At 47.7% G+C, this 16,438-nt stretch overlaps 1 protein-coding gene across 5 annotated transcripts in view; it reads left to right on the top strand.

Moving 5' to 3' along the window:
* Nucleotides 1-16,438, top strand: part of BMAL1 (basic helix-loop-helix ARNT like 1) — a 51,310-nt gene that overhangs the window by 5,278 nt on the left and 29,594 nt on the right. The window contains exons 1-3 of one of the 5 annotated variants that reach the window (XM_032958031.2): nucleotides 3,846-3,908; nucleotides 4,501-4,838; nucleotides 14,889-15,036. The exons of 1 other annotated variant lie outside the window; for it this stretch is intronic. In XM_032958031.2, the coding sequence (XP_032813922.2) occupies nucleotides 4,802-4,838; nucleotides 14,889-15,036 (185 nt within the window). In that variant the 5' untranslated portion in view covers nucleotides 3,846-3,908; nucleotides 4,501-4,801. Of the gene's footprint in view, nucleotides 1-3,845; nucleotides 3,909-4,500; nucleotides 4,839-10,856; nucleotides 11,822-14,888; nucleotides 15,037-16,438 lie in introns of those variants that run through there. 3 more of the 5 variants (XM_032958030.2, XM_032958032.2, XM_032958033.2) reach the window with 3 other exon arrangements.

The raw sequence follows: 16,438 nt of genomic DNA, 5'->3' as shown, positions 1-16,438 counted from the left end.
GGTTTATTTTCAAGCCCATGCAACGTGAACACGGCAGGGGACAGCGTTTTTTTTTAGGGCCGCTCGTTGTTGTTGTTGTTTTCGTCAAATGTCCTTTATTCGGGTGCCACGGTGGCTCGGAGATGTTAACTACCTCGCCTGGCATACAGGAGGTCGTGGGTTCGATCGCGACCCTGACGATGCCTGCTGTATATTTGGAGTCTGCGTGTCTCTCTCTCTCTCACTCCCTCTCCCCGTGGTAGCGTGGATTTTTCTCCGGATCCTCCGTTTTTTTATCTCCTACACATTTACATCGCGCGTTTCGAGTATTTGGCTGCTATACACTTCCACATGATAAGCCACTTTCGTTGAGCTGTCATTTGTGATAACCAGGTCGATCTTGAAAACAAAGAGAGAGCTATATAGCTCAGTGGGCCCTACCTGGTTCAATAAAACGTTGTTTAATAGTTGTAGTTTAGTTGTATTCGACCAGGGCAGGGATCGCCAACCAAAATGACAAGAAGAGGCAAAATTAGTTTTTGTTCGAATTCGGTAAAAACAAACAAAAAAGACGACTCAACATTTCAAGGTGCCGCAGTGCCACTGCGTGGTGAACACGAGAGAGGCCGGTGGTGGTGGTAGTGGTGGTGGTAGTGGTGGTGGTGGTAGTGGTAGTCGTGGTGGTAGTGGTGGTAGTGGTGGTGGTAGTGGTGGTGGTAGTCGTGGTAGTCGTGGTGGTAGTGGTGGTAGTGGTGGTGGTGGTAGTGGTGGTAGTGGTGGTGGTAGTCGTGGTAGTCGTGGTGGTAGTGGTGGTAGTGGTGGTGGCGGTGGTGGTGGTAGTCGTGGCGGTGGTGGTGGTGGTAGTCGTGGTGGTAGTGGTGGTAGTGGTGGTGGTAGTGGTGGTAGTGGTGGTGGTAGTCGTGGTAGTCGTGGTGGTAGTGGTGGTAGTGGTGGTGGTGGTAGTGGTGGTAGTGGTGGTGGTAGTCGTGGTAGTCGTGGTGGTAGTGGTGGTAGTGGTGGTAGTGGTGGTGGTGGTAGTGGTGGTAGTGGTAGTGGTGGTAGTGGCGGCGGTGGTGGCGGTGGTGGTGGTGGCGGTGGTAGTGGTGGTGGCGGTGGTGGTGGTAGTGGCGGTGGTGGTGGTGGTAGTGGTGGTGATGGTGGTAGTGGTGGTAGTGGTGGTAGTGGTGGTGGTAGTGGTGGTGGTAGTGGCGGTGGTGGTAGTGGTGGTGGTGGTAGTGGTGGTGGGTCCTTGGTAAATAACGGTCATACGAAGCCAGTTCATGAACAGTGCCGCGCGTTTACCGACCCCCGTTTACTGGGGCTGAACGATTTGGGGGAAATATCTACAGTAATTGCGATTTTTCTGACAGATATTGCGATTACATTTTTTTATACCATCAAAATTTGAACTGCTCTATATATTCTAATGCAAGGATGAGAACTTAAAATATATGAATTGCTTCCAACATGTATTTATTAAAATGTTTTAATTGCAATAGAACAATCAAACATAGAACAATTGTTAAGTCAAACAAATAAAGTTATAATAACAAAAAAATAAAACAATTCCATTCAGAAAGTAATAGGACTTTTCAAATCGCAAAAAAATCGCAGCCTTTGCGATTTGCTAATCGCATTGTTTCAAATTGCGATTTGAAATCGATTAATCGTTCAGTCTTACCGTGGACCAGAAGTTGCAGCGAAGCACCGCTTTCTCGCTTTTGTGCAGTTGTTCGGACGTTCGATGTTCGGTTGAGATGTTTTTATTTTCGCGACCGCGTCACGTAGACGCTACAAACCTTATGGTGAGACGTGTGTGTATGCGCGCGCGCGCGTGTGTGTTTTGGGGAGCGGTGGCGCAGCGGTTAGCGCTACGAACCTGGAAGCTCGAGTTCAATTCCCGGCCACGGCCAACACCGTTGACGATTATAATCGGAACCGGTCCTGAGCCTCCCCTCGGTCGACTCAGCCTCAAATGATTACCTGGTGCGGTGTGTAAACATCGCCACTGGGGAGACAAAGGCGGCCGGGCGTGGCCCTGGCCACCCACACCCTCGTGTGCCGTTCCGGCCTTCATAGGTGCTCGCTAACAGCACTTGCCCCTACAGTCCGCTACAATCTCGATTTTAAGTGTTCGTCACTGCAGGAATCCATACTCTTTGGTTCTTTCGGTAAAGTCACGTAGGTATGAAATAAAATAAATCACGACGTTTCGATCCCAACACAAGCGACCGTCTTCAGGTGAGAGAGAGAGAAATCTACTGAAACAGCCTGTTACAGGCTACTCGGGGGAATCTTTGCCAGACATTCTATTCATCTTCACACGCCGCTTACAACAATGAGTGAAGGTTGCGCGAGAAATTCACCCCTTCGTCCCATCGTCTCTACTATCAGCTCCCCCACCTACAAACTGGCACGTTTTCTGGCTGATATACTGCGACCTTTCACTGGAAAAACCACCTCTGCGGTACTAAATTCTACTCACCTGGTATCGACAATCAAAGACATTTCCCTGTCCCCAAACGACCTGCTTGTCAGTTTTGATGTGGTGTCCTTGTTCACCAAAGTCCCGGTACCTGACACCATCGCTATCATTGAAGACCTGGTTCATCAAGGACTGCATACTGATGTACCCCCCCTGGTGAGACATTGCCTAACCAACACATACTTCACCTGGAATGGAACTTTCTACAAACAAACTGAGGGCACCCCAATGGGCTCCCCCCTATCTCCGGTTGTAGCCAACGTATTCATGGAAAAATTTGAAACTGACGCCATCCAGACTGCCACTCTACGCCCGACCTTATGGAAGAGGTACGTTGATGACACCTTTGTCATCTGGCCACATGGCCAGCCTGCTCTAGACCAATTCCGCGACCACATAAATTCCATACACCCAGCCATCAGATTTACCATGGAGGTCGAAAAAGATGGAAAACTACCCTTTCTGGATGTCTTAATTAAAAGGAGACATGATGGTTCAATGAGCCACTCTGTCTACAGGAAAGCTACCCATACAGATGCTTACTTGAAACCGGATTCCCACCACCATCCATCCCAGAAGAACTGCCTCATCAAGACTCTATACCATAGAGCCCAATGCATTTCCGACCAGGAACACATTACCAGTGAACTCAAGCACGTACACCAGGCTCTCAGGGCTAATGGCTACTCCGACTACACAATCCGCAAAGCCATCACTCCAGTCATGAAGAAGGATCCTCTTGTGGAGCCACTCAAAACCATCACCTTACCCTACATTGCAGGGGTCACTAAAAAGATCTCCAAAATCCTGAATAAACACAAGATCCAGGTCCGATTCAACACAGTACACAAAATCCGTGATTTAGTTACATCTGTAAAAGATGCTCTTCCAGACATACAGTACCCGGGCGTTTACAAACTAAAGTGCCTCTGTGGTAGTAGCTACATTGGAGAAACCAAAAGACATATCTCGGACCGCATCCGCGAACATAAAGCAGACTTGAAACACGGTAAGACGAACTCCTCTGCCGTGGCAGATCACTGTTACAATTCAGTGGGCTCACATGACATTGACTTCTCCAAGACGGAGGTTCTTTGCAAACCAACTGGCTACCATGAGAGATTCGTTCATGAGGCCATTCACATATACAAGCACAGAGACAATTTCAACCGAGAAGATGGATTCAGGCTTAGTAACCACTGGAAAGATGTGTTAAATCATTTCTGTTCTTAATTAATTGTAATTTTACGATGACCTTCAGACCGCAGCTCTTTCGCCAGCATTGCCTCTTAATACCTCTCACACCACGGTTAATGGTATGGTTTACAACATGGAGTATACTAGGGCTTCGCAGCTGTCTCTCTCCCCCTCCTCTGTTCCGACCATGGACGAACTCGTCCGTCTGAACGGGGCCCGTAGCTATCCGTGGTACGGAAATTTGAGGGTAAGAATCCACCCATTTTTTCGCCATATAGCATTGTGATATATAACGACTTATGGTTGGTAGCTTAGCTGATTGGAGAATATAGAGTTTATTGATAACATGAAGGTAATTTATATTTTAGTTTTTATTGGTTCACTATATAGTACTGTGAATAGCTCAGATGTGTAGTCATTTCTGTGACCAGTCACTAGCAAATCACCCAGTTATTTCAATGCTAAATTCGCCTAGTTATTTCAATGCTAAATTCTCCTGTTTGATTTGTACTAAGTGCCTCGGTGAATGTGTATGCTCTGACTTCAACGTAACTATTTCTGTAGCAGTTACAAGCGAATCACTCAGCCATTTCAATGCTAAATTCTATGCTAATCCCATTGTCAATGGGTGCCTCTGCGGATGTGTATGCCTTAACTTAGCTATTTCAATGCTAAATTCTATGCTAATTCCTTTTAACAATGGGTGCCTCTGCGGATGTGTATGCTTTAACTTTTAACATAGCTATTTCTGTGACCAGTCACAAGCTAATCATTCAGCCATTTCAATGCTAAATTTTATGCTAATTCCTTTGTCAAGGCTCTTTGTTCCTCTCACACAGCTTAAAAGCCGTGATCTGAACGTGGCTCTCTCACTCCAGCGCTGTCCTACCAGACAGTCTCGCCCCCTTCACCTGATGAAGGCCGCTTGTGTTGTGGCCGAAACGTCGTGAGAATATTATTGTGTTATTTTATTTTATCAATTTATTATTTTATTCTCATTCTACGTGACTTTACCGAAAGAACCAAAGAAGATGAATCATTGCAGTCACGAAAGCTTTAAATCGAAAATTCACTGTTGTCCGTCTTCACACCACAGTGGGTGTGAGACGTCGCGGTGATGCGGTTGCGGTCCTCAATTGAATGTCGAACTTTCCAAGCAAAGTTCCAAGGCTTGTGGGTAAGTGGATTAAACACACGCAAAAAAAATCCCTTGCAGACACACGGAACATCGTCATTATTTTCTCTCTTTTTTTTTAGCAAGGGTCTGGAAGACCGCGTGACTGATGGGGATGTGTCAAATGTACTTTCACGTGGAGGGACGGGTATGGGAAGGTATTGTCTGGTTATATATATATTTAATGGGTTTTTTTGCTCGCTGTAATCGCCACGGCGACGCTAATGATTACGAAGGGTTGCATCAAGACATGTTTATATTGCACGGACTATATATTAAAAGAGTTTAACATATGGAGGACGAAATCTATAAATCATTGAATACACTTTTTATTTCGCGAGGTTTCAGCAAAGACAGCTATTTGCAATGTATCGTTTAAAAAAATATAATATCGCAAGCACGAGGAGCCGTTGCTATCCTCCCGGGGCCAGCAAAGTGACGGCGATTTAACGCAAGTGGATGCAACCGGAGGAAGATCTCAGAATCCGTCGTTTGAATTGCAAAAACAAGTATACATATATATAAAAAAGTGTCTCGCTCGCGACAGCCGGAAAAAAATAAAAAGCCCCGTTCGAGCAAAGTCGATCTTTTATCTCCGTACCGAGAGCAGAAATGACCTCCCCCCCCCCCCTAGTGTGTGCTGGCCGGTCTCACCGTAATCGTGTGGGTGGTTAGTGGGGTGGGTTAGTGGGGTGGGTTAGTGGGGTGGGTTAGTGGGGTGGGTTAGTGGAGTTAGTGGGGTGGGTTAGTGGAGTTAGTGGGGTGGGTTAGTGGGGTGGGTTAGTGGAGTTAGTGGGGTGGGTTAGTGGGGTGGGTTAGTGGGGTGGGTTAGTGGGGTGGGTTAGTGGAGTTAGTGGGGTGGGTTAGTGGGGTGGGTTAGTGGGGTGGGTTAGTGGGGTGGGTTAGTGGGGTGGGTTAGTGGAGTTAGTGGGGTGGGTTAGTGGGTGGTTAGTGGGGTGGGTTAGTGGGGTGGGTGTGCTGGCCGGTCTCACCGTAATCGTGTGGGTGGTTAGTGGGGTGGGTTAGTGGGGTGGGTTAGTGGGGTGGGTTAGTGGGGTGGGTTAGTGGGGTGGGTTAGTGGGGTGGGTTAGTGGGGTGGGTTAGTGGAGTTAGTGGGGTGGGTTAGTGGGGTGGGTTAGTGGAGTTAGTGGGGTGGGTTAATGGGTGGTTAGTGGGGTGGGTTAGTGGGGTGGGTTAGTGGAGTTAGTGGGGTGGGTTAGTGGGGTGGGTTAGTGGAGTTAGTGGGGTGGGTTAGTGGGGTGGGTTAGTGGAGTTAGTGGGGTGGGTTAGTGGGTGGTTAGTGGGGTGGGTTAGTGGGGTGGGTTAGTGGGGTGGGTTAGTGGAGTTAGTGGGGTGGGTTAATGGGTGGTTAGTGGGGTGGGTTAGTGGGTGGTTAGTGGGGTGGGTTAGTGGGTGGTTAGTGGGGTGGTTTAATGCGTGGTTAGTGGGGTGGGTTAGTGGGTGGTTAGTGGGGTGGGTTAATGGGTGGTTAGTGGGGTGGGTTAGTGGGTGGTTAGTGGAGTGGGTTAGTGGGTGGTTAGTGGGGTGGATATTAGGCGGCGGTGGGGAGTGATGTGGGGGGGGTGGTGGTCCAGCGGTTAGCACACCCGCGCTATGAACCCCGGCGACCCGAGTTCGAGTCCCGCTCACGGCCAACACCAGTGACGATTATCTGAACCGGTGCCAGGCCTCCCCTAGGTTGACTCAGCATCAAATGGGTACCTGGTGCAGTGCGCCACTGGGGAGACAAAGGCGGCCGGGCGTGGTATTGGCCACCCACCCCCTAGTGTGCCTTGCCTCCCTTCAAGGGTGCTCGCTAACAGCACTTGCCCCAACAGTATGTTGAGGCTGCACGGGAGATCTTTGTCTTTTTCCAGATCCATATAACTTTATTGACACTGAGCATAAAGCCTCGGGGTGCTTGCTACCTTTCTCAGTGGCTTGTGATCGAGGGAATACGGTACGCGTGCTTTTGTTTTCCTAGTCAAACGCACGTAGGGTTTTTTTTGTGTGCCAATAGTCGATTGGCATTTGCTGATTGAGTCGTGGGAATTCGGCATTCTAGGGCTGAACGAGCGATTTTTTCTGACAGATATTGCGATAAAAATTTTTTTAAGTCAAGCTTCGGTTCAAAATTCACTGTGTAATAGATTTAAAACATGTGATGGAGTATTACCACGTGATGCCATCAAAATATGAACTGCTCTATATATTCTAATGCAAGGATGAGAACTTGAAAGATATTAATTGCTTCCAACATGTATTTATTAAAATGTTTTAATTGAAATAGAACAATCAAACATAGAATAATTAATAATAATAAATATAAAACTCTATTATTATATTTTGGTACTGGCAAAGGAGGTCCAATGATGTAGATGCCTACCCCGAGCCCTCATTACTTTGATAGTGGCATTGTCTCTGGGCTGTACGCCTTTTGGCGTCATCTGGTCTAAAACCAATTCAGACTAGGCTCTAAAGAAAGCTGTCTCTGGTGTGGACCAATCAGTTTCGAGGACAATGCATCATATATTATCAGAGTGTGTTTTTGTTTGCACTTTGCAAGTATTGTGGTTAATACAAACATGAATCCTATTATTATATTTTGATACTGGCAAAGGAGGTCCAATGACATAGAACAATTGTTAAGTTAAATAAAGAAAGTTATAATAAATTAAGCAATACCAATAAGAAAGTAATCGGACTTTTCAAATCGCAAGAAAATCGCAGCCTTTGCGATTTGCTAATCGCATTGTTTTAAATTGCGATTTCGATTTGAAATCGATTAATCGTTCAGCCCTACTGCATTCTGGTGGTGGGAGGAAAGTCTTTCCACAGGACAACAATGGTGACGTCTTACAACGTGGTGTTCGTTTTATCCTCCCCCGCGGGGATGATGGGCTGGGGTTTCTCCTGACGGGGAATTGAACTGGTTAACTTCAGTTGAAGTCTATGGATAACGCTGGTCGCTTCCTGGCTAAATAATTAATTATTGTAAGTGTATGTGTGTGTCTGTGTGCATGTTTGTGTGTGTGAGTCTGTGTGTGTATGTGTGAGTCTCTGTGTGTGTGAGTCTCTGTGTATGTGAGTCTGTGTGTGAGTCTGTGTATCTGTGTGAGTCTGTGTGTGTGTGAGTCTGTGTGTGTCTGTGTGAGTCTGTCTGCACGTTTGTGTGTGTGTGAGTCTGTGTGTACGTGTGTGTGTGTGAGGGTCTGTGTGTGTGTATGGGTGTGTGTCTGTGTGAGTCTGTGTGAATCTGTGTGTGTCTGTGTGAGTCTGTGTGTGTGTCTGTGTGAGTCTGCATGTGTGTGAGTCTGTGTGTGTGTGAGTCTGTGTGTACGTGTGTGTGTGTGTGAGTCTGTGAATCATGACGTGAAGGTCAGTCATACCTGTCAACCCTTTATCAGTGCCCTACCTTATTACAGACACATTCAGACCTTACTGGTCACCCCGTGCCCCTTATAATCTCAACGTTCATCCTACAAAGTCCCATCACAACGGAGAAACACAAACAAATAGACAAAACCAAAGTTGTTGCCCGTATTCAAACAAGTGTAAGCCGTATGGACCTGAAAACGCAATATCCCTGTACAAGAATACGGAGTAAACCGTGTGGGTTGACAGGTATGGACAGTGGATGCGCCGTGCGTAGAGTGACGGGATTTGTGTACATATGTACATTGAACTTCTTTCGTACCGTACGTAGCCAACCGTGCTAATAGGAGGCTCAGTATGTATGTTGAACTTCTTTCGCGCCGTACGTAGCCAACCGTGCTAATAGGAGGTGCGAAATCGGAGGAGGATTGGGAGTCCGTGCGGAACGAACCTTCGCGCAACTAACCCCGCAACTAATGATGGGGCTTTTGTCTCAGCGGAAGAAGCAAACGCCAAATTCCCCTTGTCCAAGAGAGGGCACCGGATAAGCGTTGTTCATCGACAGGCGCCGGGGGACAAGAGGTCACGAACATGGTGCAGAGACCGCCGCTAAGCACGCGCAAAATTGTTCAATTACGCAAAGTGCGGATTAGAAGTTACGTAAATGATTGAATTACACGGACACGTTTATCCCGCATGAGTGCTCCCCCCCCCCCCCCCCGCAAAACGTTTGGCCTTGAGAAGGAAAAGAAAAACCTCCAGTAATAACATTCGACAACGATAATAACATTGTATGACACTAACATTCTGTAATAATAATAATAACAACATTCTATAATAATAATAACATTCCATGATAATAACATTCCACAATAATAACATTATATAATTCGGCCGTAATATTTAAGGTGCACGTGGTTTCGCGACGCAGAACGCGCGATGCAGCGAGCGGCAGCGCCGCTGCGAATGTCAAAGGCGGAGAGAGATGCGAGGCAGCACTCCGGGCCGTCTTCACGGACATTTCGTAAACGCGTGCTGGGGGTCCATCAGCCGATTGGATGTCCACGTTGGACGTCATAAACCTGGCTGAAAGACACACTGCGACCTCGACGCTGGATATATATATAAAAAAATAAATGTAAACGACCCGTGAAGCAATGCTATTGTGAGCTAAGGTCAAGATGGTCTTCTTATTTTTGGTATGGCTGATGTTGATGCATGTTGAACTTCTTACACGCTGTACGTAGGCAACCGCGATAATCGGAGGTGCGGGGGAAGGACAACAAACTAAACACAAATAGCAGCTCTGTAGAAGTTAGTTTTCAATATAGATTGTTTAAAAGTGCAGAGCTACAGTGGCTTCCTAATATCGGAAGGAAGAGATACCAGTACCAGAACAATGCCACCTCAATGTCTCTACACCGTGCTTCAGAGATACCAGCACCAGAACAATGCCACCTCAATGTCTCTACACCGTGCATCAGAGATACCAGCACCAGAACAATGCCATCTCAATGTCTCTACACCATGCTTCAGAGATACCAGCACCAGAACAATGCCATCTCAATGTCTCTACACCGTGATTCAGAGATACCAGTACCAGAACAATGCCATCTCAATGTCTCTACACCGTGATTCAGAGATACCAACACCAGGACAATGCCATCTCAGTGTCTCTACACCGTGCTTCAGAGATACCAGTACCAGAACAATGCCATCTCAATATCTCTACACCGTGCTTCAGAGATACCCGCACCAGGACAATACCAGCTCAATGTCTCTACACCGTGTTTCAGAGATACCAGCACCAGAACAATGCCATCTCAATATCTCTACACCGTGCTTCAGAGATACCAGTACCAGGACAATACCATCTCAATGTCTCTACACCGTGCTTCAGAGATACCAGCACCAGGACAATACCATCTCAATGTCTCTACACCGTGCTTCAGAGATACCAGTACCAGAATAATGCCATCTCAATGTCTCTACACCATGCTTGAGAGATACCAGTACCAGGGCAATACCATCTCAATGTCTCTACACCATGCTTCAGAGATACCAGTACAATGACAATACCATCTCAATGTCTCTACACCGTGCTTCAGAGATATCAGTACCAGAACAATGCCATCTCAATGTCTCTACACCATGCTTCAGAGATTCCAGTACCAGAACAATGCCACCTCAATGTCTCTACACCATGCTTCAGAGATACCAGCACCAGGACAATGCCATCTCAATGTCTCTACACCGTGCTTCAGAGATACCAGCACCAGAACAATACCATCTCAATGTCTCTACACCGTGCTTCAGAGATACCAGCACCAGGACAATACCATCTCAATGTCTCTACACCGTGCTTCAGAGATACCAGTACCAGAACAATGCCACCTCAATGTCTCTACACCGTGTTTCAGAGATACCAGCACCAGGACAATGCCATCTCAATGTCTCTACACCGTGCTTCAGAGATACCAGCACCAGGACAATGCCATCTCAATATTTCTACACCGTGCTTCAGAGATACCAGCACCATGACAATGCCATCTCAATGTCTCTACACCGTGATTCAGAGATACAAGCACTATGACAATGCCATCTCAATATCTCTACACCGTGCTTCAGAGATACCAGCACCATGACAATGCCATCTCAATGTCTCTACACCGTGCTTCAGAGATACCAGCACCATGACAATGCCATCTCAATGTCTCTACACCGTGATTCAGAGATACAAGCACCAGAACAATGCCATCTCAATGTCTCTACACCGTGCTTCAGAGATACCAGCACCAGAACAATACCGTTTCAATGTCTCTACACCGTGCTTCAGAGATACCAGCACCAGGACAATGCCATCTCAAATTCTCTACACCGTGCTTCAGAGATACCTGAGGGCCACAGAAGCGCGTCTGAAAGGGCGCGATGACGACGCAGCCGACGATGAAAAAGCCTCACGTTGGGCTAATTGCAGACGCATCGGTGCCGCGAGGGTGCCTGCGGTGAACGCGTGGACGAACTCCTGCGATGGGGGGGGGGGGGCCTTTAAACCGTCGCCGATTCCTCGCTCCGCGCGCCGGTCCCACTGCTACTGCCACCAGCACAGTGAAGTGTTGACACGTTAAGCCCTGCCCCACATACAAGTAGGTCAAATCCATCCCTGCTAGTCGGCGAGCGCCTCCCTCCCAACCCAGCCTGCACACCCCCACCGCAACCCACTCTCCCGTCTCTCGCTCGCTCGCTCGATCCCTCTCTCGCTCCCTCTCTCTCTCTCGCTGCTTTGCGCGTCTAATTTTACCCGTAGGGTCGTGCGTCACGGCACATAGCACGCGCCCTATTGGCATCATCGGCGCGCAAACTCGCTCCTTGTTTTCGCTCCGGCTATAAAAAAAAAATACAACTCCACAACCTCCCCATCCACCCACCCAAACCGAGCAGTGGCCGCCGTTGCTGCCGCTTGCGGGGCGGGCATTTAACAGCGGCCGACGGAGAGGAGAACGCGGTGGCTTTGGCTGCGAAGGTGGTTGCGGTAACGCGCGCGCGCGCACGCACGCACGCGATGTCCTTCGCGACGCAGCCGGCGTTCATCCCCGACTCGTTTCACGAAGGTTTGTGCAAATGTGCTTTTTCTTTAAAAAAACATTTTTTTTTTACATTTTTAGTTTCGGCGGTCTCAACGGCGATTTTGATTTGGTTCGATTTTTTTTTTCTTCGTAACAGTTCGACCGCGATCATCGTCACGCACGTGGTCGGGAACTGGCCCTCGAGGGTGGTTTTTGGCGTGCGGTTTATTGTTTTAAGGGCAGTTTCATCTCGTCGGTGGGTTCTTTTTTCTTCCGTTTGAAGCATATTTATTTTTGGTTTAACGCGTAGGCTTTCACGAGCAATGTCACCCATCACAGAGTTTTTTTTGGGGGGGGGGGGTTAGAGCGCGTAAATATATAAATGTTGTGTCGTTAAAAGCCGCCACCACCCGACACAGCCAACTAGTAAGGGGTTGTCACGTAAACAGAACGTGGCCAGATTCGTCACTAGTACAGCATCACCGGTGTGTTGAAGAGCCAAGCCACAACATTAACAATCTGAGCACGACGTTTCGCCAGTAATTAATGCCAACACACCGGTGATGCTGTACTAGTTAGGAATTGGCCACGTTCTGTTCACGTGACAACCCTTACTAGTTGGCTGTGTCGGGTGGTGGCGGGTTTTAACGGCACATTTATTTATTTATTTACGCGATCTAACCACAAAAAAAAACTCTATTATGAATGACATTTATTTTGTTACGTAACATATCTTCGCCCGTTGCCTCTTGCTAGCTGAACAGTCGAGACACTTCCTTTCCAGGAATTACATAATAACTCTTGTGCATTTACAATTTTCCCAGAGCGGCAATTTGAATTCTTTACTTGGCCTTTGCTTGACGCCGTATTGAATAGTTGAGCAGATTTAGCCTGGATTCGTGCAACTTTAATTGTATGTAAATAGTCAGCGCACTTTAACGTCTTCACGTAACGGGAGGTCACCGCCGTTTACAAAGAGGCAGCGGCGTTCCACGTGCCGCCAACATTAAACCAACAATTTGGTGATGCTGATGCTGCGTTGTCAGTGGGGCACTTGGACAAGTAATAACAATAACAGCAACAACTCAACAAATTCGTGAATAACAGTGTGGCTTTAAAATGAAAAAATATATGCAGGGTGGCCCAAAAGTCAGAACGCATATGGTTATATCATTCATGTTAACACTGGCATTACACAATTTAATGGTTTATTCTTTAAGTTAACATTGTATATATTATCAGTATTAATATATCTACAGTGAGGGAAAAAAGTATTTGATCCCCTGCTGATTTTGTACGTTTGCCTACTGACAAAGAAATGATCAGTCTATAATTTTAATGGTAGGTATATTTGAACAGTGAGAGACAGAATAACAACAAGAAAATCCAGAAAAACGCATGTCAAAAATGTTATGAATTGATTTGCATTTTAACGAGGGAAATAAGTATTTGACCCCTCTGCAAAACATGACTTAGTATTTGGTGGCAAAACCCTTGTTGGCAATCACAGAGGTCAGACGTTTCTTGTAGTTGTCCTACACAAGGCTGGAATGGGCTACAAGACCATTGCCAAACAGCTTGGTGAGAAGGTGACAACAGTTGGTGCGATTATTCGCAAATGGAAGAAACACAAAAGAACTGTCAATCTCCCTCGGCCTGGGGCTCCATGCAAGATCTCACCTCGTGGAGTTGCAATGATCATGAGAACGGTGAGGAATCAGCCCAGAACTACACGGGAGGATCTTGTCAACGATCTCAAGGCAACTGGGACCATAGTCACCAAGAAAACAATTGGTAACACACTACGCCGTGAAGGACTGAAATTCTGCAGCGCCCGCAAGGTCCCCCTGCTCAAGAAAGCACATATACATGCCCGTCTGAAGTTTGCCAATGAACATCTGAATGATTCTGAGGACAACTGGGTGAAAGTGTTGTGGTCAGATGAGACCAAAATGGAGCTCTTTGGCATCAACTCAACTCGCCGTGTTTGGAGGAGGAGGAATGCTGCATATGACCCCAAGAACACCATCCCCACCGTCAAACATGGAGGTGGAAACATTATGCTTTGGGGGTGTTTTTCTGCTAAGGGGACAGGACAACTTCACCGCATCAAAGGGACGATGGACGGGGCCATGTACCGTCAAATCTTGGGTGAGAACCTCCTTCCCTCAGCCAGGGCATTGAAAATGGGTTGTGGATGGGTATTCCAGCATGACAATGACCCAAAACACACGGCAAAGAGGAGTGGGACAAAATCCCTCCTGAGATGTGTGCAAACCTGGTGGCCAACTACAAGAAACGTCTGACCTCTGTGATTGCCAACAAGGGTTTTGCCACCAAGTACTAAGTCATGTTTTGCAGAGGGGTCAAATACTTATTTCCCTCATTAAAATGCAAATCAATTTATAACATTTTTGACATGCGTTTTTCTGAGATTTTTTGTTGTTATTCTGTCTCTCACTGTTCAAATAAACCTACCATTAAAATTATGACTGATAATTTCTTTGTCAGTGGGCAAACGTACAAAATCAGCAAGGGATCAAATACTTTTTTCCCTCACTGTATGGTTATTTGTCTTCCTATGGGGGGTCACCTCAAATCCCTTGTTAACAAAACTCGACCAAGAATCCCGAAATGATTAAGGCTTCAAAACACAATTGATGAATGCTCAAAGATTACACAGCGGTAATCTTTAGAAAAGTCCTACATTCGTTTCCAAAGATAATTCACGCATGAAATGTCAATGGAAGTCAGTTTGAACATTTGCTAAAAAAACTTATGTAAATAACCCTATGTGATTTCTTGATTTTCTGACTTTTGGGCCGCGTCTGCACCACGCGCACGCGTGGATTCTATTGTCGATGCTCTTGACTTTCGAATCGGTAACCGGGTCAAGAGAAACGCTGAGATGGCTTTGTCCTAATGTTCGTGTGTCCCTCTGAAGCTGTCCGAAGCACGATGAACAGACATTGAAATGGCATTGTCCTGGTACTGGCGTGTCTAAAGCACGGTGTAGAGACATTGAGGTGGCATTGTTCCGGCACCGGTATCTCTGAGGCCACCCTGGTGCCCGTGGTCCCCTGTGCACGTCGTACTGTATTGCCGCGTGCAGATGAAGCGATGGCGGACCAGCGCATGGACATCAGCTCGACGATGAGCGAGTTCCTGGCGCCTGGCTCCTCGGGGCTGATGCCCCGCACGCTCAGCAGCGCCGCCCTCGACTTCAACCGCAAGCGGCGCGGCAGCTCCCCCGACTACGAGTACGCGAGACGGTGCCCGCGCGAGAGCGCGCACGCCGCGTCGTTGTTATTACCGCCGTCGTGATTGTCGTTCCAAGACTCATTTTCAGGAGGGTACTCGCCGTGTTCGGGGCGGTGATGTCGTTGCCGCTGCTGTGTGTGATATCAGGATTGAGCGGATTTTTTTTTGTTCCAGGTTATTTTTTGCAGCATTGGGATGTTTGGCCGACACCGGCCGTGTTGTTTGGTTGCGTTTTTTTTTTTGTTGCGATGGGAGGAGACGGGAGAAAGCCATGGGGAAATAGCGCGAGACTGTATAAAGTCCACACAGATAGGTGCCCGGGTCAGGAATCGAACCCAGGAGATTTCTTGCTGCGAGGCGCAAGTGGTAGCGCGCTGGGCCACGCTTCCGTATGTGCGGTGTAGTGTCCTCCAGAGCAGCGCGCAAGCTGTCTTTGTTTGGGTTAACCGAGTGTGAGAGAACTCAAGAGACGAGGATCGGCTCGTTTCACCAAACCGACAAAAGCTATGACGTGAACAAAAATTACTTAAGCGCAACAGTGAAACAAATGAGTTTTTTTTTTTAGCAAAACACAACCGAGCAGAAACCAAATCAGAGACATTCAAATAGAAATCAGAGCAGAGACAACCGCGTGACAGAAGACATCAGAAAGACTTAAGTTCGCTGTGGGAAATTACTTTCCCAAAAAAAAACCGATTCACAGTCGTAAAATTAAGCAACGCGAACAACGCCGCAGGTTCACGGCGGTTCGTGCGCCCGTGCGTACACGGGCATAAAGGATGGGCGTCCCTACAAATGCGAACAAATTAATATTGTGCATCAAGAGTACCTCGTGGTTTGAAACGTCGCAACTCACGGGGCATTAGCGTAAAATATTGAAGTCGATTTTGTGTGTGTGTGTCGTCACTGTGAAGGTTGCCCCGCCCAAAAAAAATGAAAGTTTTATATAAAAGAGAGGGGAGAGAGGTGAGAGAGGGGAGAGAGGTGAGGGAGGTGAGAGAGGTGAGAGAGGGGAGAGAGGGGAGAGGGGTGAGAGAGGTGAGAGTGGAGAGAGAGGGGAGAGTGGAGAGAGGGGGGAGGGGGGAGAGTGGAGAGAGAGGGGATGGTGGAGAGAGTGGAGAGAGAGGTGAGAGTGGAGAGAGAGGGGAGAGAGGGGAGAGAGGTGAGAGAGGGGAGAGAGGGGAGAGAGTGGAGAGAGGGGAGAGAGGTGAGAGAGGTGAGAGAGGGGAGAGAGGGGAGAGTGGAGAGAGTGGAGAGAGAGGGGAGAGTGGAGAGAGGGGGGAGAGTGGAGAGAGAGGAGAGAGGGGAGAGGGGTGAGAGAGGTGAGAGAGGGGAGAGAGGGGAGAGAGTGGAGAGAGGGGAGAGAGGTGAGAGAGGTGAGAGAGGTGAGAGAGGGGAGAG

The sequence above is a fragment of the Petromyzon marinus genome, chromosome 21 (assembly GCF_048934315.1).
Source record: "Petromyzon marinus isolate PM22_M1 ecotype Great Lakes invasive population chromosome 21, UKy_Petmar_22M1.pri1.0, whole genome shotgun sequence".
NCBI classification, from domain to species: domain Eukaryota; kingdom Metazoa; phylum Chordata; class Hyperoartia; order Petromyzontiformes; family Petromyzontidae; genus Petromyzon; species Petromyzon marinus.
The sequence above is the reverse complement of the archived record's forward strand: the minus strand, read 5'-3'. Positions and strand labels throughout refer to the sequence as shown.